The following is a 26,480-nucleotide window of genomic DNA, read 5'->3' on the forward strand; positions in this document are numbered from 1 at the left end:
CCAGAAGCTGTCCTTGTTTTGTTTCACGTCTATTATTTATAAAATATTCACTCCCTGTACTTGCTTCTCGCCTCCTAGCGTCTGTCCTCACAGAATAGACACCAAATATTGTAAGCATCAGGGAGTGTTTTTTGTTTGGGTTGGTGACGTCGGGTCCGGGTGCCACTGCCAAGGCACCGGGGATGCCTCAGCCGGCAAGTCGGACTCCCATGTCATGCCTCGGCCGGCTCCCATCCAATGTCCAATGGGGGGGGGGGGGGTACTGTCACACCTGCTCCCACTCCTCTCTGGCGCTCGATGTGGCCCATCATTACGCACACCTTTCACCATCATTACGTGCATCAGCACTTCATGGGACTCACCTGGGCTCAATTACCTTATTGATTGCCTGCACTATAATATCTGTCACTTCCTCTGTTTCTTCCCGTGTTTGCATTAATGTCATTTTGTTCCCCTTGTCCAGACGCTGTCCTTGTTTTGTCATGTCCGTTATTATAAAATGTTCACTCCCTGTACTTGCCTCTCGTCTCTGTCTTTCCTCACACAAATAGCACTTACACAGCCTGGAGGTGTGTTGGGTCTTTGTCCTGTTGAAAAACAGATGATAGTCCCACTAAGCGCAAACCAGATGGGATGGCGTATCACTGCAGAATGCTGTGGTAGCTATGCTGGGTAAATGTGCCTTGATTTCTAAATAAATCACAGACAGTGTCACCAGCAAAGAACCTGCACAACATCACTCCTCCTCCATACTTCACGGTGGGAACTACACGAGGAGATAATCCGTTCACCTACTCTGCTTCTCACAAAGACACAGCGGTTGGAACCAAAAATGTCAAATTTGGACTAAAGCACAGATTTACACCGATCTAACGTCCATTGCTCGTGTTTCTTGGCCTAAGCAAGTCTCTTCTTCTTATTGGTGTCCTTTAGTGGTTTCTTTGCAGCAATTCAACCATGAAGGCCTGATTCACTCAGTCTCCTCTGAACAGTTGATGTTGAGATGTGTCTGTTACTTGAACTCTGTGAAGCATTTATTGGGTCTGCAATTTCTGAGTCTTGTAACTCTAATGAACATATCTTCTGCAGCAGAGGTAACTCTGGGTCTTACTTTCATGTGGCGGTCCTCATGAGAGCCAGTCTCATCATAGCGCTTGATGGTTTTTGCGACTGCACTTGAAGAAACTTTTAAGTTCTTGAAAATGTTCTGTATTGACTGACGTTCATGTCTTAAAGTAATGATGGGCTGTTGTTTCTCTTTGCTTTTCTTGCCGTAATATGGACTTGGTATTTTACAAATAGGGCCATCTTCTGTATACCACCCCTACCTTGTCACAACACAACAGTTTGGCTTAAAAGCATTAAGGACAGAAATTCTACAAATAAGGCACTGTTAATTGAAATGCATTCCAGGTGACTACCTCATGAAGCGGATTAAGAATGCCAAGATTGTGCAAAGCTGTCATGGCAAAGGGTGGCTACTTTGAAAAATCTCAAATATTTTGATTTGTTTAACACTTTTTTTTGGTTACTACATGATTCCATATGTATTATTTCATGGTTTATGTCTTCACTATTATTCTACAATGTAGAAAATAGTCAAAATTAAGAAAAACCCTTTAATGAGTTGGTGTGTCAACTTTTGACTGGTACTGTAGGTTTCAAGCATCTCGAACTAAACAAAAAACAGATACGTTCAGGACAATTCACTTGTTTTTTAGTTTATTAGAAATGTACAGATTATGAGATTTCATTACGATTACCTTTATTTTTTTACTCTTTACAGTTTTTGCCTGTGTTAAAAGATATTCTCCCATCACTGATCTCCCAGGTGAAGAGGTGTATGATACACAGAAAACAGCACGGGGCACAACGCCACTGTCCGAACCACACGAGTGTGTGTTCGCTGTGCATGGCATGCGGGATGCATGTGTGTCTAACATTCCCACTAAAAAGGGACCCTATACTAAAGTGTCCATTAAGATGGGGGAAAGGCGTAGCATTGTGAAACAGCCCTTTCCCCTCAGACTTGAGATGAGTTTAGTTCTAACCAGTGGCAGACTTCAGACCCTATTCACGTACCCCTCAGACCTGGAACCCACCGTGGGTAAATAGCTCTGACCTCCCAAGCACAATATGAACATATAGCTTTAAAAAAAATAGCATGAAAATATGTTTATATATAAGCCTCTATTCTATAAACAGGTTGACTGAGAGGTAAAAGGAGGACATTGTAACGGGGAAGAAAGTATTTTATACTGGCCCAGTGTGTGTGTAAGAGCTGGCGATAAATAAATCAACGGAGGGAACCCAAACAGGTACAACATCACTACGCATTAAGCCAGTCTAGCAGGACATGTGCAAAGGCAATCATGATTGGAACGTTGCATATGACAATCTTTTGGACATGATTCGACTGGGAAAAGATCAAAGATCTCATCCCCTACAGGTTCATCAAATATCGATCACACAGTCAGGCGGATAGTGAAACGACGGGACCCGGTGGATAAATGAACATGGAAGAGCTTCCTGGTGTCCAGGATCACACAAGCCATGTGTGTGGGTCCAAGTAGTCCCTCCCTGTTTCAGTTCATTTTCATCCGTTTAGTTCCTAATTAACATGACCCAGATCCGTCTGACAGACGATCACCGAAGTCCTTGAAGCTAAGAAATCAAACTAAATACGTGGAGTGCCATGGTCAGCCTGTGTCACTTAGCTAAGTGTTTAGCTAAGTGTGACCGTTACTTTGTTTAGCACAATATATTTTAAAAAATCAGGGAAACGTTCCCCAGTGCCCCCACAAACCTACAGCAAGTGCAGTTTGTCGTTTTCACAAAACATTTGTTCCCAATCTAGCTAGTCTGCTTCGAGTTGGCATATGTTGAAGAGCGAACTTTGTATGGATCCCACTGTAGTGCCATTGAGATGAGCTTTGTCTAGCGACTGAAGCAGCCAGTGGCTGCAATAATATATATCATGCCACTTCAAAGGCTTTTCCCACTGATAGCAGATCATACACCTTCCCCTTTGGCATCTGTTCAACACCTTGGCTCCTGACATATTAGAACATGACAGGCAGAAGAAATAAAATGACTGAAATGTCACCTGGGAGGAAGTGGACTGCTGTGTTTGAGGACCATTTCACAAGTTAGTGAGTGTGTGTGTGTGTGTGTGTGTGTGTGTGTGTGTGTGTGTGTCAGTCCCAGCCAGACAGAAGGCAAGTGAGTATTCTCACAGCTCTCCCTGGTCCTCTGAACAGGAACCATCATACATGAAACAACGTCAAAATAAGCAAACATACATGATAATGTAATTCATGACAATAATAATAATACAAAACAATGGGCATAATAATAATAATCACAATTATTCCAGTGTAAGTGTTTTTTTTCTTAAGTCAGTAATTCTTGTCCCCAGAGGTACAGGCCAACGGATTGGCATAAAAAAAACTAAACAAAAAAAATACATTAACAATACAACATCACCTAGTCGTCAGTCCACGATGCCAAGACATGCTGTAGTGTACCAGGGTGTCTGAGGGAGTAGCAAGGGCCCTCCTTAGCAGAGCCTGGGACTACAGAGGAGGTGGTGTCTGAGGGACAGAGGGGTAGAGCAGTGTGTGTCTCTCTTCCAAGGCCTGGCCCCCTTGTAGGCCACACTGACTGGCCCCAGCTCCGGGCCCAGCCTACCTCGGTCTCATGAGGGTTTGAGGCGCTGCACAGAGAGGGGAGTTCCCCCCAAAAGGAACAACGGAGTGAGATCATAGTGAGATGATGAGAGCTGAGCCGCTGTTGTTCTGTGCCATATCCATCCCCCACATGGTCCACACTCCTCTTCAGAGTCCCCTCCCCCGCAGAACTGCACTCTCTCAGTCCACTCAGGTATAGTAGCGAGAGCTGAGGCATTTCTCAGCTTCGTTCTATTGTCATATAATATTACCACATGGTCTTTCCACGCTCTTCATTCCCTACTTTCAATTCCTCTCATTTCATCTTTATTCATCCTCAGAGATCTTCTTTTCGGTCTGCAGCCAATATAGCTTCTCCCGTTGGCTGGTATTTCGCTCTCCCTTGTGATGCCAACCTTCCAAGTCACGTTCATCACATGACTAGGAAGCTTGGAAATCGAGGCTTCCTCCATCCCTCTCTTGCTCCCTCTCCCCTCCCTCTGTCAGTCTTGCAGCTCCCCTCGCCACTCCCCTGTCCGTCCCCTCTCTACCCCCGTCACTGTTTCTTCTCGCGGGTGGTGATGGTGACCAGCTGCTTGGCGGCCTTGGCGATGTCATAGGCGCACTGGATGACCTGCTGGGTGAGCAGCTGGTAGTCGACGGCGGGCGCTGAGGAGTCCGAGGGATCCGCCTTGCGACACTCCACCTGGAGGCGGGAGGCGCTGGACGCCAGGAGGCGCAGGGAGCAGTGCACAGCGTCTAGGGCAGGCCGCTGAGACGGAGAGAGAGGGATGGGGGCCACAGTCAGACACAGAGGCGACAACACTTACTGCTCAAAGCTAGAATCTGTATTTGGTCCCAAAGAATGTGCAGTATATATTCTGCTGTTCTATTTCGCATGCACCAACAATTTAAACGGTTTATTGTTTGAAGCAACTTCTTTGTTGTTGCAACGATAACTGGCGGTGTCAGCGTCACACCATACAGAATCTAGAAAGAGAGCAAAATCTTACCTTGGGAAAGAGAGAGGCCATTTCAGTGACAGCAGAGTGGATCTTCTCAGAGCATGGAACAAAACTGGGGAAACACAAGACAACCTCTCGTTACCACCAGATACAACCTCTCGTTATCACCACAGATACAACTAAAGCCAAACTATTGTTACCACCACAGAGCCTCCCTGGACTGTGTCATGGAGCGAGTCTTGTAGTCGGGGCCCTACCTGTCGTGTTTGAACTCTTGTGCGGCCCTCAGAAGCTCCTGGATGTTTTTGGTCACCTGCTCCGTCTTGAGGATGACGTCTTCGGTGCAGGGCAGGGTCGGGTCCGGCTCACCCCCTTCACCCCCACCCCACTCCTCCGAATCCCCCCGGCCCTCCTCTTCACTGCTGCGCCCCCTACTTTAGGAAACACACACAGTACAATCTCTACATTAGCCTGCATTTCACACATTGAGCAGAGGTAAGCCTCTCTGAAGTAATAACCACAGTAAATACGTCCTTGAGAAAGACAAACAGTCTGCTAGATGTCTAGGTACACCCTAGAGCCCGGCCTGTCTGCCCCTCCTACATGTTGGGAGACTCCAGAATGACCCGGTCACTGGGCAGCAATCTGCTCCAGATATCCCCCGCCTTACCTTAGCGACAGCTCATACATCTGAGTGTTGTCATAGTCACTATCAGTGCCACTGCCGTGCTTCTCTCCTTTAGGACCCTGTGCACAAACAGAACACCTTATCAGCGTCAAAAAGGTAGCAGTAGTGATTCTAACATCAGTGAGAGTATGGTAAGGCCTTTATTGACCAACCAAAAGCAAGCCATTCACACAAACATTTCCACTAAGCCACAATATACAACCCTCGGCAATGCATCAGCTCACATTGGTCTATAAAAACAGTGTCGGCCAGCATTCATATGACGCCACTGATTGTTTCAGCTGGTCTGGGGTTGGTCGCGAAGTAGCCTGGAAGTCACAGATGAGTTGACCAACTGTAAAGGAGGGCGACAGTCAGCCAGTCTTACCATGTATCTTCCCATCTCCATGGAGCCAGAGAGGTGCGACCCTCCATAGGGTGTTGGACCGCCAGGACCCCCCTTCCTCACCTGGAGGTGGGACAGAACAGGAACTCAGAGGAGGATGAGAAGCAACAGAGGAACCGCAGAAGGAACACTGCCTGACAGAATGTTTCTTTTTACATTTTTGTAGGAAGATTCCGAACAGACACTGGGATGCGATATACGTGCTTGAGCAGAGTCAGCTCAGCTTCGTGCGCGGAGATACTAGCCTATATGTCGAGGTCAAATTAGATTTTTTTTCTCAAATAACTTAAACTCAACAGCCAAACTGCAGAGTAACTTTCTCCAGGACAGGCCTATACTGAAAATGTAGTTAGTGATGGAGTACAGCCCAAGTTCACTGGAATTTAAAGAAAATGTGTCTTGACCTAAGTCCTGCCAAGTAGTTAGTGAGCCACTATCCCAGACAAACTCACACACAGGAGTACATCATTAACATTACCAGACACACAAACATACGGTCAGACATACACAGAAGACGACAGAGGAGCCGGTTAACTTCCATTAGCTTGCCTCACATCACGTCTCCTCTCTAGCCACTTTCACAATAGATGACCTCCAGTAGCCAGGGCCCGTACTCATAAAGCATCTCAGACTAGAAGTGCTGATCTAGGATCAGTTTAGGCTTTTAAAATTAGATCAGCACAAATCAGCACTCCTACTCAGACACTTTATGCAGGTCCATACAGTCAGCACAGTTATAGACACTTTTTAGATACAGGCTCACTGACATAAGGGCCTATGCTGTGAGTTTTCCCAGAAAGTATGGCCAGTAGGCCACTCTTGGACTCACTGTTCCCTAGTGGAGAGCTAACTAGATGAAGACATCTATGTGAATATTTGTATGCTGGCATATGCTGTATGATACACAGATCATGTCCATACAATGAAGTCATCGTCATCTGTGGTTTTCAACAGAGCACTGGGTTTTACCACTGTGTGGTCCAATATCTATGAAGGGATTCAAACTGTACAACTTAAAAGGGGCAATCTGCAATTAGTACATCCATTTTTGAACTTTTAAATTAATGATATACAGTATCACCATGTCATCTTAAAAAAGTACTTATAAATGTCTTATTAGCAACAAATGTGAGACATACACTACCGTTCAAAAGAAAAGCACATTTGTTTTGTCCATTAAAATGACATCAAATTGATCAGAAATAGAGTGTAGACATTGTTAATGTTGTAAATGACTATTGGAGCTGGAAACGGCTGATTTTTAACGGAATATCTACATGGCCAGAAACAATTAACTGTCTTCTGAAACTCGTAAGTCTATTATTGTTCTGAGAAATTAACTCTAGTCCATGCAAGAAATTGCCAAGAAACTGAAGATCTCGTACAACGCTGTGTACTACTCCCTTCACAGAACAGCGCAAATTGGCTCTAACCAGAATAGAAAGAGTGGGAGGCCCCGGTGCACAACTGAGCAAGAGGACAAGTACATTAGTGTCTAGTTTGAGAAACAGACGCCTCACAAGTCCTCAACTGGCAGCTTCATGAAATGGTACCCACAAAACACCAGTCTCTAAGTCAACAGTGAAGAGGCGACTCCGGGATGCTGGCCTTCTAGGCAGAGTTGCAAAGAAAAAGCCATATCTCAGACTGGCCAATAAAAATGAAAAGATTAAGATGGGCAAAAGAACACAGACACAGGAAGATGGTAAAAAAGTGTCATGGATCGACAAATCTAATTTTGGAGATGTTTGGATCACAAAGAAGAACATTTGTGAGACAGAAAAAATGAAAAGATGCTGGAGGAGTGCTTGATGCTATCTTCCAAGCATGGTGGAGGCAATATGATAATCTGGGGGTGATTTGGTGGTGGTAAAGTGGGAGATTTGTACAGGGTAAAAGGGATCTTGAAGAATGAAGGCCATCACTCCATTTTGCAAAGTCATTGGAGCCAAATTCCTCCTACAACAGGGTAATGACCACAAGCACAGCTCCAATCTATGCAAGAACTATTTGGGGAAGAAGCAGTCCGCTGGTATTCTGCCTATAATGGAGTGGCCAGCACAGTCACCGGATCTCAACCCTATTGAGCTGTTGTGGGAGCAGCTTGACCGTATGGTACGTAAGAAGTGCCCATCAAGCCAATACAACTTGTGGGAGGTGCTTCAAGAAGCATAGGATGAAATCTCTTCAGATTACCTCACAAATTGACAACTAGAATGCCAAAGGTCTGCAATTGCTGAAAATGGAGGATTCTTTGAAGAAAGCAAAGTTTGAAGGACACAATTATTATTTCAATCAAAAATAATTTATAACCTTGTCAACATCTTGACTATATTTCCTACTCATTTTGCAACTCATTTCATGTATGTTTTCATGGAAAACAAGAACATTTCTAAGTGACCCCAAAGTTTTGAACGGTAGTGTACACAGAAAAATAACATTGTAAACAACTTATCTAGATATATTCTAGCATATAGAACTCTAGGGTCTATTAAAAAAAAAGATTTGCAAACTACACAATAAGAAATTGTGCATTTGCTAATGCCCTACAAAATACAAACTAAAGAGAGACATGGAAAAATGCACAGATAAACCAAACTGAAATACAATGCCTTTGGAAATGATTCAGAACCCTTGACTTTTTCCACATTGTTAGGTTACGTATTCTAAAATTGATTCAAAAAATACATTAATATTTGCCTCATATAATTTACTTAAGTATTCAGACCATCTACTCAGTACTTTGTTGAAGCACCGTTGGCAGCAATTACAGCCTCGAGTCTTCTTGGGCATGATGCTACAAAGTTGGCATGGGGAGTGTCGCTGCACAGCTATTTCCAGGTCTCTCCAGAGATGTTTCGATCGGGTTCAAGTCCGGGCTCTGGCTGGGCCACTCAAGGACATTCAGAGACTTGCCCCGAAGCCACTCCTGTGTTGTCTATGTGCTTAGGATTGTTGACAGGTTGGAAGGTGAACCTTCGCTCCAGTCTGAGGTCCTGAGCGCTCTGGAACAGGTTTTCCTCATGGATCTCTCTGTACTTTACTCCGTTCATCTTTGCCTCCATCCTAACTAGTCTCCCAGTCCCTGCAGCTGAAAAACACCCCCACAGCATGATGATGCCACCACCATGCTTCACCGTAGGGATGGTGCCAGGTTTCCTCCAGACATGACGCTTGGCATTAAGGCCAAATAGTTCAATCTTGGTTTTATCTGACCAGAGAATATTTTTCTCATGGTCTGAGAGTCTTTACGTGCCTTTTGGCAAACTCCAAGTGGGCTGTCATGTGCCTTTTACTGAGGAGTGGCTTCCGTCTGGCCACTATCATAAAGGCCTGATTGGTGGAGTGCTGCAGAGATGGTTGTCCTTCTGGAAGATTCTCGCATCTCCACAGAGGAACTCTAGAGCTATATCCTAGTGAACATTGGGTTCTTGGTCAGTTTGGCCGGGCGGCCAGCTCTAGGAAGAGTCTTGGTGGTTCCAAACATCTTAAATTTAAGAATGATGGAGGCCACTGTGTTCTTGGGGACCTTCAATGCTGCAGCAATTTTTTGGTACCCGTCCCCAGACCTGTGCCTCAACACAATCCTGTTGAGCTCTACGAACAATTCCTTCTACCTCATGGCTTGGTTTTTGCTCTGACATGCACTGTCAACAGTGTGACCTTATATAGACAGGCGTGTGCCTTTCCAAATCATGTCCAATCAATTGAATTTACCACAGGTGGACTCCAATCAAGTTGTAGAAACAGCTCAAGGATGATCAATGGAAACAAGATGCACCTGAGCTCAATTTCAAGTTTCATAGCAAAGGTCTGAATACTTAAGTAAATGTTATCAGTTTTTACATTTGAATACATTTGCAAACATTTCTAAAAACCTGTTTTCCTTTTGTCATTATGGTGTAGTGTGTGCAGATTGCTGAGGATTTTTAAAACATTTAATCCATTTTAGAATAAGGCTGTAATGTAACAAAACGTGGAAAAGGTCAAGGGGCCTGAATACTTTCCGAAGGCATTGTATGCATTGTGAATTTGCATCACCCGCATGGACAATGGAATGTAAAGGTTGGATGCAACAATGAGCACAATAAAAGACAGACAGGACAGGTTGAGAGACAGACTGACTTTACCTCCTGGCTTCCTATGCACGTTCCATACCAGTCAGAGTAGCTGGAAGCAGGGCTGAGTGAGTGAGTGTGTGCGTGCGTAAGTAGTGCATTAGCTTAGAGCGCCGACAGACTAACAAGAACGGCGGCCGTGCGCAGCTGGTGGCCATCCTAACGTCTTTGACCACAGAAGATCGACCGCCATTTTCTGTTGATTTCCACTGTTTGTCAACACACCCAACAGGTGATCCAAGCACTGCTGACATTCGTATAGGTCTGCCTGCCCTCTTAGTTCCACTGTGACCGAGTGGGTTAGTGACTGACTGACACATTGCCTTGAAGGATCCATTGTGAAGTGCGTATGGCTAACAGGGCAGGTCAAACCACTAACACCTCGTGCTTGTGCTGCATACACTAGAGGTAGGGAATGGGAAAGCTATGATTGGGGAGTGTCTAAGTTCAGGACATCTTCACTCATCAATGGCGGGAAAGCTACCTACCATCTTACCTTGACAACATGACCTTCTACACTCAAAGAAGCCTCAGAGAAACTCATGTGAAATGAATGGAGGCGAAGAGTGATTTGCTACAGTGCCGAAGGCTCAGTAGAGGGGCTAGGCAGTGTGTGTGTATGTATGCATTTTGGGCAGGTGCGTGCGTGCAGCATCTGGCCCAGAAAGCATAGTGCCAGCGGTAGAGGCTGGGGGTCAAAGATTAGGGGTTAAAGTGGAAGAGCGCTCCACTGGTGAGCGGTGTATGCATGCCAGACAGCAGTAGAGGAGGAAGGCAGCAGTAGAGACAGAGAGGGCAGGTGGTGTATATCACCATGACCACGGCCACCTGGGGGCCGTAGCGCGTTGCTCACACTTACACTGGGGTGCAGAGGCTGCAGGCGGCCCGTCAGGGAGTCCAGGCCTGGGGAGTGGGAGTGGGGTTTGGGGGTGGCGGCCCCCGGCTCGTACATAGAGAAAGCCTGTCTGTCCCTCCGGTGGGAAGGCACAGCTGAGGACACAGCTAGGCTGGAGTGGTCCCCTCCCCTACCTCCCCCGCCTCGCACCCCCCCTGGCCAATGTGCAGGGCTGCCTCCTCCCCCGCCTCCCAAACCGCCAGCTCCCCCTCCTCCTCCGACCTGGCCCCCCCGCAACGCACTGTTCTCCGTCTGCATCCGCGAGATCTACGGGGAGAGGTGGGGACGGGGGGAGGAAGGTCACCTGAATGTTTCAAAGGTCACACGGACACACATCCACATACACAAGTACTGTACAGGGAGCTTCATTTAGCTAACCACATACTAGATATGGATGGAGGTAAGACTAACAGTTTATAGGGAGTCTATACTGATGGGGGGATATAAGGGCTTAAACTGGCTTGCATGTCAATCTAGTGAGTATAACGACATGCTGGGTTCTCTTAACCAAATAAACATACATATTGGCAGTACTGGGGGTTGATCTTTCGTATCTTGGAAAATAAGAGCACTACACATGCATTGTTTATTGAGGTGTACGACGGGGGTGCTCTAGCCCACACCGTTTTACCTGTATGTACCTGTCAAACTATCAACACTGGAAGAGAACTGCTGTGCATTTTCCAAGTGTGTGTGCAGGGGCTGGTATTTCTCCTTGTGTTAGACATGAGTGATGACAGACATGGGACAATAGCTCAGGCATTCATGAGAACAGAATAACAGCACCATGGTGAGACGGAACGGAAACAAAGTGACTACATATGGCGTAACAGATGGGAGCGAAACCTGATATTTGACACAGTGAAGAACAAACTGCAGTGCTTACACCAACAGATACTGTTCTGAGCTGCACAACTTGCTTACTACAGTATAAGGACAGCTCTGGGAACAGAGTAGACCAACACTGATAGTGACAACACACTAATATACTGAGGCAGAAGAGATACATCTTCCACTATAATTAGTAAAAGCACATCTTGGGAGCATAACAACACAAACTTTTAGACATATTGGAATTCCTCCGTCTTTCCATCATGTAGGCTTCCCTCCCTCCCTCCTCTCCCTGCCATCCTCCCTGCCTTTTTATCTCGTCTCCCTACCTCTTTCTGCAGCCGGCGCAGCTCTTCACTCAGGTTGTTGTTGACCTTCATCAGCTGCTGGACTTTAGCCTCGGAGGATGCCAGGGCCTTCTTAACCTCCAGGTACTCCTGCAGAGTGATGGGCCCGTCCGACAGGTCTGACGAGTCCATGCTCTGAGGGGACACACACACAGAAATAGTTTTAATTCTATCTACAAACACACACAAGTATTCGGGAGTCGTTTATGTGGGTTATTGTCTGTGCAATAAGATGCACTAGATTTCATCATCCCTCTTAGCAGTAAATGGAGAAGTCTGAGCGCAGCTTAAAAATAACTACCGTTTCACATTCAACACAAACCATTTTTGAGAAATCTCTTTTCAACTGGAAATGACTTTGAACAGCATCCGCGTCCATTCACAGCTCAGCCATATCTGAGAAGCACAGAGCTTCTGTCTGTATGAGACCAGAACAGAGCTTCGTCACAAAGTGGACCTTAAATTCTCATTTTCCAGCAGCTTTTCCACCACGTCCTGTCTGTGGGTGCCTGCTTTAACAGGGTTTTCACCCCCCTCTCCTCTCGCTTGCCCTCTCCCCTCCTCTTGCACTCCCTCTCCTCCCCTGCTCGTGGAACAATGCTCCTCTGATTGGAGACTCAGAATAGCTGTGATGTCACTGTGGAAGTATGTGGCAGCAGTAGCAACACTGCCACTCCCGCAAGGCATGCTGGGACAGGCGGGGAGCAAGACACTGCTGGGGATAATACTGCAATCACTAGAAGAAGCGAAGAAGAACATTGTTCTGATTTAGGATCAGTGTTGCCTTTTAGATCACAATGAATATGATTACATGGACAGGGGGGACCTGATCCTAGATCCTGATCAGCACATCAGTGCCTCTAATAACTCCAAGCAGGGACCATAGCACCACTTTCTGGTCACTTCGTTCCATCCCTTCCCTCCTCCATGTCTCTCAGTACACATTTTATCCATCTATTTACTAGGTTAAAGGGGAATACTTAGGCTGTTCTCTGGTACTCTATGGAAAAACAAAACAAGCACTTTCTTATTAGGCCAGTTCCGAATAGTACCTCCCCCTTTCACTATGTTTCAGGTTGCTTGGTGCCTAGTGAACACAGCCCTGGGGGTGTATTCATTAGTGCAAACCAGTGCAAAACGTTTCCCATTGGACAAATTCAGGTAGATCCCTGTTTGCTTCCGTTTGATGCCTAATGAGCACAACCCTGCCGTCCTTCTGTGCCCTTCTCTCCTCACCTTGGCCCGGTTGTTGCGCTGCGCGTTGTTGTTGTTCTGAGTGGTCAGCTCGCTGTCCGTGTCCTCGTCCGACGCTACGCTGTCGTAGTCATGCTGGTCGTCGTCGGCCGCCAGGTCCAGACTAGAGTCTACAGTGTTGGATAAGAGCAGAGCAACAACATAGGCCCTGGCTCAGGAGGAGATAGGATGTAAGGAATCGGAGAAAGACGCACTGAGATTGAGCCACAGACATATCTGGAAAACTACAGCTCAACTAGCAATGACAACCAGGCAACCCCGCCATTTAAAATACATCTCAGTAGCTTCTCCGTTTCACTCATGGATGGATTGACTGAAGTGCGTGCTAAAACACATTCATATTTGAACTGGCTCAGTCCCTGCCCTCTCCTCTCCCCTCTGCTCCCCTTCCCTGTCCTCTCGTCCTCTCCCCTCTCTCACCAGTAGGGCTGCTCAGGCCTTTCCCTTGTTGTCTCCTCTTGGCGTCACTCAGGATGTCGATGATCAGCGTTGCGAACTCACGAGCGTTAAAACGGGCCAACTTCTGTCTACCCTGAAAGACAAAGACAGGCAAGGGACACATTCAACAACCCACCGACACAGACCTATGTCTACAGGAGCAAAACGAGGTCAGACATTTTTGGTGTATTATTGAAGCAAACACCAAATTAGAGCCACAGTCTCTGGTATTGCAGTCCTGTGGTCACTGGTCATGTGGTGTGGAAAAGCACAGTCATAGGGGCTACAGTAGATCTTAGTAAGAGAGGCACACACTAAACATTGCACCTAGCAATTCGCATGCTTGTGTTGGCATAAAGAGCCAAAAATGCAGGCTTTGTATCCATGTGGTTTCAATTCTAAACACGGTCCAACCGTGAGCACACCATCATCACAATCCATTCTCCTCAGCCTGTGTGTGTTTTCTCCCTCAGTCGCTCTGGCATGAAACAAAACACACTACTACTGACCAGTCAGCTGGCTCCAACGCTATTCAATCCAATCCTAGCTGGGGATCTCACTGTGGTGAGGGTCCTGACGTGTTAAGGCCTATGTTTACACTAACAAGCTAGCCAACTGAGGGAGGACACACAATCAAAAACAACCCCTTTAAATTTCCCCTCACCCTCCTCCACAGCTGGAAAATCTCTCTCGCTCGCCGTCTCTACATCCCACTGGCCAGTGCAGAAGCTCAGACATCCCAGTGCAGCCACAAAACTATGAATAGAATTTCATCCCTCGCTCTCCATTTCAGTCCAGACGTTCTCTTTCTTCGCCTGCCCTTCTGTTCTCCCCTTTTGTTCCCGTTTTAAATCTGTCGTGCTCCAGGAGGATTTCCCGATAGTCCCTTCTACTGCCTGCCTGTGTCACTGTGATTAACATTGCCTTCAGCCTGCTGGTATCACTAAGCTTATACAGCAGTTGGAGAAGGAGAAATACACATGGGAACTAAGATAGTCAAGCTTTTGCTGGCAGTCAAATTTGTATTCATTTGTTGTGTGTGTGAGTGAGTGAGTGAGTGAGTGAGTGAGTGAGTGAGTGAGTGAGTGAGTGAGTGAGTGAGTGAGTGAGTGAGTGAGAGAGAGATAGTAGTAGAGTGGTTACCTGGTTGCGTGTGGCTGAGTATTCGGGGTTGACAGGCAGGAAGGGCACCGCGCTGCGCTCCGTCACCAGAGTACTGTGGTTCTGAGTCGTCAGCCACACTGGGGAAACGGGGAGGAAGGAGAGAAAGAAAGAGATACATTATCCATCGATGAGTGAGAGAGAAACAAGGTCATTTCAGCTGGAAGTTGGAACACACACAGCAACACACCCTGCCTGCCTCCCACACAAACACGGTGCACAGCTCCACTGGAACAGACCACAGAACGGTTACAGACTCACACAATCTCTCCTCCTAAAAATGCCCTGGTATACCTTGAGCTGTGTGTGTGCGCGCGCTTGTGTGTGTCCAGCTCTCTGCCTCTACCCCAACCTGCTTACCTGCGGAGAGTATGTCAGACAACGCAGTCTGTGACTGCACCTCCTTCTGAGAGAGAGAGAGAGAGAGCGAGAGCGAAAGAAAGCGACTCCAGAATTCCTGAGGCACTTCTTCACCAACTCGCTCTCTCCTCTCTAAATTGCCTCTCTCTCTCTCTCCCCCCGTCTTTCCCACTCTGTCTCCCCCTCTAATTTTAGACCTCACCCAGTGCCCTTTAGCAGACTTTATTGATGCGTTTCCTTTCTAAACAGTGACTCCTTCTCCCGGGGAACAGCCTACACTACGTCCCACATGGAACCCTATTCCCTTTATAGGGCACTACTTTTTTACCAGGGCTTGGTGAAATGTAGCACACTATATAGGGAATGGGACTTGGACCCAGAGTGGCCCAAACAAATTGCATGACTCAAAAAGGGAAAGACAGAAAGGGGCGCAGGATGGAGAGATCTAGAGAGAGATGGAGGAGAGGGAGAAGCAGGGGATGGGTTACACAGGAGAGGATGAGGGGGTGTCTCACCTGCATCGTTCTCCCTGCGGTCCACTTCGTCATACACATCCATGGCAAGCTCCTCAAACAATCGATTGTTCAGCTGTCACACACACACACACACACACACACACACAGTGTACACAAGACCAAGACAAACATAAGCAATGCACACCAAAAGAACAAATACCAGCGAGGGAAAAATATACACAACTCACACGCTTAGAATAATAGAGCAAACTGCAGGACAATCATGAACAGCAATACTGTCAACACAAACAATAGCACTACACTAAAGAGCTCGGCCCTTTTGCTGCCTGGGCCAAAGGAGAATCGATTATATCATACACAGAAAATGGAGAAAGTCATACTCCTCTTGTCATAGACAATTAGAGTCACTGATAGACATGGCCCACTGCTTCAGTTTATTATCAGATTAGCTTGTGCTCTGGGTCATGTTCATTAGGCACCAAATGGAAGACAACAGATTGAAAATGGGAGTGATACCTGGACTTGTTTTCCATTTCCAAACATTTCAAAATGTTTTCCCTTCTGTCCTAATGAACACAACCCACGAAGTTTACCAGAAATATACAGCTTTAACACTAACCCATGACCCCAACCCTTTGACCACCCAGCACTACTCACCGCTTGCAGTTTCTTCTTAGCTGCCTTGGCCAGTTCTGAGAGGTCCAGGCTATGCAGGGACACAAACAGACACAATGAAACAACAACAGACACGAACAGAGGGGTGAGGAGAGAAAGGTGAGGAGGTGGAAAAGATGGAACAGGGGTGGGGGTGGGGGGGGGGGGGGGGGGGTTCAGGGCGGTGGGAGAGGTGAGACAGCAGGGGTGTCAGGTCATGAAGCAAAGGCCATGGCAGATAATCAGGTGAAATATATAGGTAACTGACAAAATAATGAAAACACTTGAGTAAATGCTTCCATACAGGTGTGGTTCCTGAGTTAATTAACATCCCATCATGCTTAGGGTCAGGTATGAAAATGCTGGGCAGGCCATTATTTTGGCTACCATGGCTATGCCCCATGGGATGACAACGCCCCATCCACAGGGCATGAGTGGTCACAATGGTTAGATGAGCATGAAAACAACGCCCTATTAAGACACTTTATGTTGATGTTTCGTTTATTTTGGCAGTTACCTCGTTCCATTTTGGTTTGACAACATGCAAAACGATAGGCCTAAGTACTTGTATTATCTACAATAAGTACTGGTGGTCGAGATACAGTAGCCAACCTGATAATGGGATAAAATACCAGCCTCCTATTTAAAAGCAAAGGGCTCTCATCACTGTTTATTGAATCAAGACCTCATAAAAGGTAATACTACTATATAAAAAGGTAGACAGAATAGTACAGCAATTCCTCCCTCCTTCCCTGACACCAGCAAGATGACGGGCCCATGGGATAAAAGAGGAAGGGGGGGGGGGTGTTGAGGGAGTGAGGGAGAAAGAGAGAAGCGAAAGATACCTCTGTGTCGGACACTTAGGGCGAGCTCTGCCTCCACAAGCGCAGCACAGACGGAGAGAACAGAAAACGAGTGAGCGAGACAAGAAAGAGACGGGCAGAAAGCAAAAGAGAGGGCCCATATTCACAAAGCGCCTCAGAGTAGGAGTGTTGATCTAGGCTCAGGTCCCCCTCGGTCTATATAATCGTATTAATTATTATCTAAGGTAATACTGATCCTGTAAGTCGCTCTGGATAAGAGCGTCTGCTAAATGACTTAAATGTAAATGTAGATCAGCCACTCAGACACTTTGTGAATACCGCCCACTAGTTCTCCACTGCTCACAAGGGTAAACTCCAAGAGTACGGTACAGTATAGTACAGAGTATAGTACAGTAAGAACAGTGTTGTAGAAGTCTTGTAGCTCAGCAGACAGACAAGCAGTCAGTTTCATTAGTGTAACAGGGGCCTTCCTCTCCTATCTAACAGTACAGACTGACTAACGGCAGGGCACAACATACTGGTCAAAACACTGCAATACATCTAGCCACTTCACTTGTGCCAGCATATTACAAGGTACTCCTAACATTTCCAGAAAATCAAAAGGCATTGCCAGAATATCATGTCACGTCAAAGACAATAATGCCCCGTAGAGCATCTCATTTGAAAACACTTTTTAGTCCAGGATTAGCCTTAAATCTGTGTCTGAAAAACCACCCCCATGTATGATAAATATCAACCACCGTGCAGATGTATAAATATACTCCCCCCCCCACCCTGTTGACCCTGAACACATGACCCTTTGACACTTACCTGTCAGCCATCTGAGGAATGATATAATGCCCATTCTTGTGATCTACAGGATAGAGTACAATAGAGTGAAACAATTGTATTGTGTAAAACAGTCATTGGGTGAAAGATGCCTTACTAGTTAGGCCTAACAGTGGGTCCATACTTGGAGCGATAATCAGCGACCACCAACCAGGCATGTTCAATGCAAGGAGGAGACACAAAGAGACACACAGGGACTTAGCGGCCGGCGACGAGAGAGCTAGTGACCATAAGTGAAAAATGGCCCAATGTTATTCAAATGTAGGGAGGGCAGCTCTTGTTAGCAAGCTTTGACATTGGCTAACAACAAAACTGCAGTCATACTAACTGCTTGAAGGATACACCCACCCAGCGAGATCTCAACGACTTGATTGCTGATTATCGCTTCAACTCTGAGCCCTCTGTAAGATCCTTGGCAGGGGTAAAAGGTCACCTACCAGGGCGTCGGCCACACAGGTAGAAGGCCAGCCTGTCTGTGAGCTCGTACTGACACTCAACCAGCCGCTCTGCCAGCTCCACCTGGCCCGCTTGCCTGCCACACACACACACACACAGTACAACAATCAGATCCTATAACTGTACATATGAAAAAAGCTTACTGACAATGCAGCAGCAACAAAAAAAAACTGACTACCTTGATAGTCACACACAAAATTGTGTGTGTGTGTGTGTCTGTGTGTGTGTGTTCAAAAAGAGTGAGCCAGGGGTGTATTCACAAGTAACAAAAGCAAACATGGCCAAAACAGAAAGGGACTACCTGAACTTGTCCAATGAGAAGCCCTTGTTTTCCGTTGCAAAACGTTTTTCTGCTACAGTGTACACTAATGAATAGACCCCTGGTGTAGCCTACCTGGCGTAGTCCATGGGTGTGCGTCCATTGATGTCCAGAGCTCCGGGGTCGGCTCCGTACACGACCAGCAGCTCTGCCTGCAGAACCTGGCCTGCCTTGGCTGCCACGTGGAGTGGAGTGGTGCCCTTCTCCTGAGAGGACAACCACACACACACACACAGACACACCACATTACTTAAAATAGGGATTTAAGGGAGTATGGACACAGCATAGACCGTTTGGACCGATACTCTACAGGTGGGAGGGTGAGTGGTGAGAAAGTGGGTAATTTGTCATAACAGGGGATGGGAGGGTGAGTGGTGAGAAAGTAGGTAATTTGTAGTAACACAGGTGGGAGGGTGAGTGGTGAGAAAGTGGGTAATTTGTAGTAACACAGGTGGGAGGGTGAGTGGTGAGAAAGTGGGTAATTTGTCATAACAGGGGGTGGGAGGGTGAGTGGTGAGAAAGTGGGTAATTTGTAGTAACACGGGGTGGGAGGGTGAGTGGTGAGAAAGTGGGTAATTTGTCATAACAGGGGGTGGGAGGGTGAGTGGTGAGAAAGTGGGTAATTTGTCATAACAGGGGGTGGGAGGGTGAGTGGTGAGAAAGTGGGTAATTTGTAGTAACACAGGTGGGAGGGTGAGTAAGTGGGTAATTTGTCATAACAGGGGATGGGAGGGTGAGTGGTGAGAAAGTGGCTAATTTGTAGTAACACAGGGTGGGAGGGTGAGTGGTGAGAAAGTGGGTAATTTGTAGTAACACGGGGTGGGAGGGTGAGTGGTGAGAAAGTGGGTAATTTGTCATAACAGGGGGTGGGAGGGTGAGTGGTGAGAAAGTGGGTAATTTGTCATAACAGGGGATGGGAGGGTGAGTGGTGAGAAAGTGGGTAATTTGTCATAACAGGGGATGGGAGGGTGAGTGGTGAGAAAGTGGGTAATTTGTAGTAACACGGGGTGGGAGGGTGAGTGGTGAGAAAGTGGGTAATTTGTCATAACAGGGGATGGGAGGGTGAGTGGTGAGAAAGTGGGTAATTTGTCATAACAGGGGATGGGAGGGTGAGTGGTGAGAAAGTGGGTAATTTGTCATAACAGGGGATGGGAGGGTGAGTGGTGAGAAAGTGGGTAATTTGTCATAACAGGGGATGGGAGGGTGAGTGGTGAGTAAGTGGGTAATTTGTCATAACAGGGGATGGGAGGGTGAGTGGTGAGAAAGTGGCTAATTTGTAGTAACACAGGGTGGGAGGGTGAGTGGTGAGAAAGTGGGTAATTTGTAGTAACACGGGGTGGGAGGGTGAGTGGTGAGAAAGTGGGTAATTTGTCATAACAGGGGATGGGAGGGTGAGTGGTGAGTAAGTGGGTAATTTGTCATAACAGGGGATGGGAGGGTGAGTGGTGAGAAAGTGGCTAATTTGTAGTAACACAGGGTGGGAGGGTGAGTGGTGAGAAAGTGGGTAATTTGTAGTAACACGGGGTGGGAGGGTGAGTGGTGAGAAAGTGGGTAATTTGTCATAACAGGGGATGGGAGGGTGAGTGGTGAGAAAGTAGGTAATTTATAGTAACACAGGTGGGAGGGTGAGTGGTGAGAAAGTGGGTAATTTGTAGTAACACAGGTGGGAGGGTGAGTGGTGAGAAAGTGGGTAATTTGTCATAACAGGGGGTGGGAGGGTGAGTGGTGAGAAAGTGGGTAATTTGTCATAACAGGGGATGGGAGGGTGAGTGGTGAGAAAGTGGGTAATTTGTCATAACAGGGGGTGGGAGGGTGAGTGGTGAGAAAGTGGGTAATTTGTAGTAACACAGGTGGGAGGGTGAGTAAGTGGGTAATTTGTCATAACAGGGGATGGGAGGGTGAGTGGTGAGAAAGTGGCTAATTTGTAGTAACACAGGGTGGGAGGGTGAGTGGTGAGAAAGTGGGTAATTTGTAGTAACACGGGGTGGGAGGGTGAGTGGTGAGAAAGTGGGTAATTTGTAGTAACACAGGTGGGAGGGTGAGTGGTGAGAAAATGGGTAATTTGTCATAACAGGGGATGGGAGGGTGAGTGGTGAGAAAGTGGGTAATTTGTAGTAACACGGGGTGGGAGGGTGAGTGGTGAGAAAGTGGGTAATTTGTAGTAACACGGGGTGGGAGGGTGAGTGGTGAGAAAGTGGGTAATTTGTAGTAACACGGGGTGGGAGGGTGAGTGGTGAGAAAGTGGGTAATTTGTAGTAATACGGGGTGGGAGGGTGAGTGGTGAGAAAGTGGGTAATTTGTCATAACAGGGGATGGGAGGGTGAGTGGTGAGAAAGTGGGTAATTTGTAGTAACAGGAGGTGGTATGGGTCTCACCGGGTGGAAGAAGTTGGCCTGTGCTCCCAGGGACAGCAGCCTTAGACATGTCTCCAGACTCCCCGTCCTCACACTGGAGTGCAGTTGCTGAGACAGAAAGAGAGAGAGAGAGAGACCCTGTGAATCCCCTCATTAGTGGTGTTTAATAGGTCCACACAGAAGCATCCAATAGTTATTCCTGTGGTGTCATTAAGGTGCTTCCTTCCTGCCTACAGGGGAGAAAATAAGAAAGGCAGGCTCTGTGTGTAGAGCCTCAGTGGAGGTAGCCCGGCCCACCAGGCATTGCCCACCCTGTGATGGACGTCACCCTCTGACCCCTGACCTGAGGGGGCGGGGCCTCACCTTACTGAGGTCCTTGGTGGTAACACCGTCGTCATCGCGGCACGGCAGCTTGTGGACGAAGGATAGCATCTGGTACTTGGCGCGGATGAACTCGGACTTGGTGGGGCTGTTCGCACACACGCGCACGGACACACACACACACACACACACACACACACACACACACACACACACACACACATAGATAGAGAGTAGGGACAAACTGGGTAAGACATCAGCTCTATGTATAAATCATTGCAGCAGGAGACACCGAGGGCCAAATCCTCTCTGATCCCATAACAGTCTGATACTAGCTAATGACCCAAGGCTGAGCTGCATCTAACACATAAGCTTATTAGCCTGATCAGACTATAACAATTGACCAAGTGAAAGTAAATCTCTTGGTGGGGGAGAGTTCCACAAACAGAGACTATAGGTAAGTGGGAATGTTCCCACCCAGGTCATCATCAATTGGTTCTCATCTGACGTTTCGTGAAATCTGTTGTGAAACAAAATAAACTTACTGGACTTTGTCCTGTGGGTTGGGTTTCCTGCGGCCGCTCTGCACCTGCGCTGGGTCAAGCAGGGAGTGCTCCCAAATCGAGTTAGCCCCATTACTGGCCAGGGTCTGCACCATCTAAAACACACACACTGGTGAGACACACGACAACACCGCCCTAACATGAAAGGATCTAATGTTTGCTTGGAACGTCCTCTTAGAGCTAATCAAAGCCTCTTCCTGTGCCTGAGGCTGGTCTGAGGCTGGCCAGCAGCAACTATACACCACCAAGCGTGGGTGCGAATACCAACCCCTGCGCCACTCTCTGCATCTACCTCCCCACTCATTTCCATCCTGTCCAAATAATGTGAAAATACAATTTTTTTAAAGCCAGTTCCTAACAAAAGTATTCTCAAATCATATCTGTCCAGCTGCTAGGTAACACTTACTTTATATTAGTGATGGGGGAGAAAAAAAGGGTGAAAAGAATTAAATAAAAATCTATAGTTACATATCGCAATATTATTTTGGACAATAAATGTATTTAATTGTTTTTCTAGGTAGCTTTAGTCGGCTGTGCCTGCACCAAAACGCCAGTATTTTTCCATCCTATAGCTTGACTGCCATCTTTTTAAATAATGGGCCAACATGTTTTCAGTGCTTTTATTTCCATGCTTGCTCGTCTCTCTGCAGCAGACATATAGTGAGCAATATGTTTGGAACATCAATTCTCAATAAAATCACAATATATATATAGAATCTAAATATCGTAATATCGTGAGGTCCCTGGCAATTCCCATGTAGTTTATTAAGTGTTCATTTTTAGTTTATGGATATACATGTTATAAATCCGTAATAAACAGGTATAGGCCTAATACATTGGTTGAATTGGTTTACTTGTCATTTAGCCACTGGGTTGCTAGGCTACGTGTACACCCATCGGTAATGATCCCCAGTGCCCAGTACCCCTCCAGCCCAGACCCCTATCTTGTCCCTTCCCAGGTACCTGCAGCAGTGCAGGGGGCCAGCCGCTGTGCCGCAGGTGCTTGACGATGGAGATGTGGCGTCCCAGACTGCGGTGCACAGAGCAGCACTCGTCACAGATCAGAACGCCCCTGTTGATGCTGGTCCAGCCCGGATCTGAAAACACAGAGCAAGAGATAACGTGAGAGAGAGGACGGAGAGGGGTGGGGTGTGTACAACTTAGGCTATTTAGCAAAGACCCACCGCTGACTGGCTACTCGGCCATCTCAGGTTCATCATTAGGCCTATAGCTTTGTTTTACTGGTAATAAAGTTAGGCCTAATATATGACATTATTGTTTACTGCATACATTTAAAATGATCAAAAAGACTACTGTGAGAGTGGCAAATAGGCTGACAGTTGGCCTGACATGTGGAGTTTACAATGACACTTAAAAAGGAGTTCTCGGGACCATAAAGATCAACAAAACGCCATTATTATTAGCGTCATACTGCATAGCCTAAATACAAGTGTGACCTTTAAAAATCCAGTACCACCCAATTGTGCCTTTAGGTGGTAATGAGCTCATCATACTAGACAAGTCCAGAGTTCAATGGGCACAGAGAGAACCATGGGCCACAAAGTCTAGTCAATAAGTCTGGCTGGGGCAAGGTTAGCCTACACCCTCAGGATCCTGCTACAATTAAGCTAAGCTAACTGTGTAAGAGGTTCAAACAACACATTCTGACCGAGGAACTAGATGGCACATTCATTTTTCTCTCAATTGGTAGGCCTAAGAGCCTAAGAGACTGGGCTGGGGCGGAGCAAATGCATGCAGAGAGAGATCTGTTCTTGAGGGACAATTTTGAAACAAATAGCTATTGGCAATACTCAACAAAGCATGCCTACTGTTTTCAAATATTGTAATCTATGAAAAGCAGCAATTCATTGTTGGGTTTGTACCCATGGCAGAGCAGGACAAAGCAGAGCGCTAAACCAAATGTGAAGAGACACAGGGCTCTTCATCGGTATAGATTCCATTCATTGACACTAAAAGTTCAATCTTGTCATAATCCAAGCTTCACAGAACAGCTCCATTGCTCTTCCTCTCCATTTTCACTTAGTGTGTGCAGCGCCTAATGTGATTTCATACGCATGCACTCACACAGACACTGACCTAGGCTACACACACAGCGCATATGGGGCCACTCTAGTCTCTTTTACCACTATATCTACAGTCAACATTACTGAAGGATGTAGCCCCCTCTTTAGTCTAGCATTCTACCACATGCTGTGGTGCCCATCACAATCCATAAAACTTTGATCATATGACAGAAAAACAAAAAGGCCTTATGAGCATACTGGCAGTAACAAATAGCCTATAGTGGCTATATGACTTCTTCCACAATATGGAGGTTGTTTAGGTGTTTCCGTAGCTATTCCAGTGTGGAGTGTTGCAAGGAGTCACACACTAGTGGCGTGGTCAGCAGCTCGCTGGGGCCGCAGAAAGCTGACGGTAGACTGCAAGTAAGAAACTGCACAGTGCACACACAGAGTAGGTATACAGGCAGGCCAGGCTAACGCAGGTAACTGCAGAGGAGTGATGGTCAGGAGTGTCATAAATCAGCTGGGATGGTGCAGAAGAGGCTCACAGAGCAGAATCACATTCCTGAAAGGAGAGCAGCTGTGAGGGAGAGCGCAGCTGCCATGCAACCCACCCCAACCAACCCCCATCCCAAACTCTCCTCTCCAAAACATTGAGGCAGGTGGGGCTAAATGTGCAAGGCCAAGGCTATGCCGGCCAGGATGCCATCACATCAGAGTTGTGGGGGCACAATAATGTTGCAGAAAAACAGTTGGAGAATGTAGCCTTCATTATTTGCAAGACCATTTAGAATTTTATGAGCAGGAGAATTAAGCTAAAAGTGTTTGTCTTTTTGCCTACAGATGGAGCCGTCTAAACATGGCAGGGGTCCAGAATACAGGCACTATTCACATCCTCTACTAGTGCTACTATCAACGCCGCACTGTTTGCTAACCCATTGGCATTGGTTAGTTGCAGGCAGCTAGCTAGCCAACTAGCTTAAACTACTATTTTTATTAGAATTGAACTAGCTATCTATCTCAGTAACAACGTTCAGATAATCTTCTCGACTCTTAACGTTAGCATACTAGCTAACTATCTACACGCTACAACATGGAATTGATCACATTTATAAAAACATTTTTAAAACATAAAGTATTATAGAGGAAGACAAGCCAAACTAGCTAGCTAATTAGCCTGGCGTCTTCAAAATGAACTAGCTACCTAGCCAGTTAGCCCGTGTGGCCAGCTCAGTTCTAGCTGCAGAGACAACTTCACTGACAGAAAGCTGTGATAGCAAGCTATTCAAGTTAGACAAGACAGACGCCCTCCCTCATGTGTTAGCAAGCTAGGTAAGTAGTTAACCGCCACGTCCAGCTGGTAGTTAACACACCTAACGTTCGCTAGCTACCAAGAGAAACGCAAACAAACGTCTGACGTTGGCTAACGTTAGTTGCGCTGGGCAGCGAGCTAGTCAAAGCAGGCGAAACAAATCTGCCACACTACAATTCATCCAATAAACCAAAGCAACTAGACCAAAGTAACCTTCTAGTCACTTAATTTATCGACACGTACTGAAAATGCAAATGTAACTCCGTTTAAATGCCTGACTGACTAACTGCCTGGGAACCTGCGCCGTTTTCTTGTACTACTGACAGCGGGCACACAGGCCTCCGCCGTCCCACCTAAATGTCGCCAGCTAGTCCATCTCAAAGACTAAAACAACACATTGTTTCCGTTAGCATTGTACCTGATGCACTGCAGTCGGCACATACTTCGGTTCTGTGGACCTTTCTTGACATCTTTAGGGTTCCACTGCAGTAGTGGTTGTTTATCCAAATTATATATTGATGCTCGCCCTTCCGAAGACCGCCGTCTACCGTTTCTCGATGCTGCCCTGAATCCCCGGAAGCCGGCGATGTGGTCGTCGGCTCTCCCGGCCCGAAGCTACCCCTTTTCCTTTTCTCCCTACGCGGTTTCAGTCCTAAACGTCTGCTGTAGTGAGTCGCAGGCCTCGTCAGTGGAATGATTATTACTGGCTAGCTCATATCTAGAGGGGTGTAAAAACAATAGCTCACACAGCATGGCAAATATCGAGACCTAACTAGGCTAACTGGGATCCTTCCTGCCTGTCACTCGACTCGCTCTCCCCCCCTTGCTCTGATCGCCACTCTCTCACCAATGCCACGGGAATAGAGGTATCTCTAAAATAATATTTAACCTTTATCGTATTCGTCAAAAGCTTGGAATCTCATCAATATCCATGCACGTAGGGGTACACCCATCTTATTCTAAATGTTCATACATTTAGCTAGTTCTCTGGATATGGTTTATTTGATTATGTTTTGTAACGCTTTATAGTGGTTTAAGGCTAGCCTATATCACAAGCGAGGCTGTCGAAGCGAAATAGTGTTGGCTGGCAGTTCTGATGTTTTAGAAGTTGACTAATTTTTACCAAAACGGGGATAAAAGCAGGCTCACAAATAGCCTAAGTAAATGTTCAGAGAGCTTCGTGTTGCAAAAACATTTCTGCGCTATAGCCTAGCCAATAGACAGCATCAAAGGTGTCGG

The 26,480-nt window shown here is 46.6% G+C and overlaps 1 protein-coding gene across 2 annotated transcripts; it reads right to left on the reverse strand.

Annotated features, from left to right (window-relative positions):
• Positions 1-1,705: 1,705 nt before the first annotated feature.
• LOC115136985 (ARF GTPase-activating protein GIT1-like) lies at positions 1,706-25,938 on the reverse strand. Of its 2 annotated transcripts, XM_029672938.2 has the most exons (21): positions 25,660-25,938; positions 22,869-23,002; positions 21,888-22,000; positions 21,385-21,490; positions 21,043-21,129; positions 18,743-18,873; positions 18,330-18,424; positions 17,875-17,917; positions 17,086-17,112; positions 16,244-16,292; positions 15,626-15,698; positions 14,733-14,830; positions 13,572-13,683; positions 13,134-13,261; positions 11,880-12,032; positions 10,684-10,986; positions 5,689-5,769; positions 5,304-5,380; positions 4,891-5,067; positions 4,682-4,745; positions 1,706-4,440 (listed from the first exon to the last, which is right to left on the reverse strand). In XM_029672938.2, the coding sequence occupies exons 1-21, from the start codon at positions 25,709-25,711 to the stop codon at positions 4,225-4,227; spliced, it is 2,319 nt and encodes a 772-aa protein (XP_029528798.1). In that variant the 5' UTR covers positions 25,712-25,938; the 3' UTR covers positions 1,706-4,224. The 2 variants fall into 2 exon arrangements, with proteins under 2 accessions (XP_029528798.1, XP_029528796.1); XM_029672936.2 differs by lacking the exon at positions 17,086-17,112 and having other exon boundaries at positions 25,660-25,807.
• Between the last annotated feature and the right edge of the window lie 542 nt (positions 25,939-26,480).

This window comes from Oncorhynchus nerka, linkage group LG11 (genome assembly GCF_034236695.1).
Source record: "Oncorhynchus nerka isolate Pitt River linkage group LG11, Oner_Uvic_2.0, whole genome shotgun sequence".
NCBI classification, from domain to species: Eukaryota; Metazoa; Chordata; class Actinopteri; order Salmoniformes; family Salmonidae; genus Oncorhynchus; species Oncorhynchus nerka.

What these genes read in the sequence shown, in the direction of transcription:
- LOC115136985 (XM_029672938.2), bottom strand. Translation starts at nt 25,711, where the DNA reads ATGTCAAGAAAGGTCCACAGAACCGAAGTATGTGCCGACTGCAGTGCA. An exon ending in AGGCCAACTTCTTCCACCCG is followed by an intron (nt 18,874 to 21,042) that starts GTGAGACCCATA and finishes TTGTCCTCTCAG; the next exon opens with GAGAAGGGCACCACTCCACT. An exon ending in TGGCCTCTCTCTTTCCCAAG is followed by an intron (nt 4,441 to 4,681) that starts GTAAGATTTTGC and finishes TCTCCGTCTCAG; the next exon opens with CGGCCTGCCCTAGACGCTGT.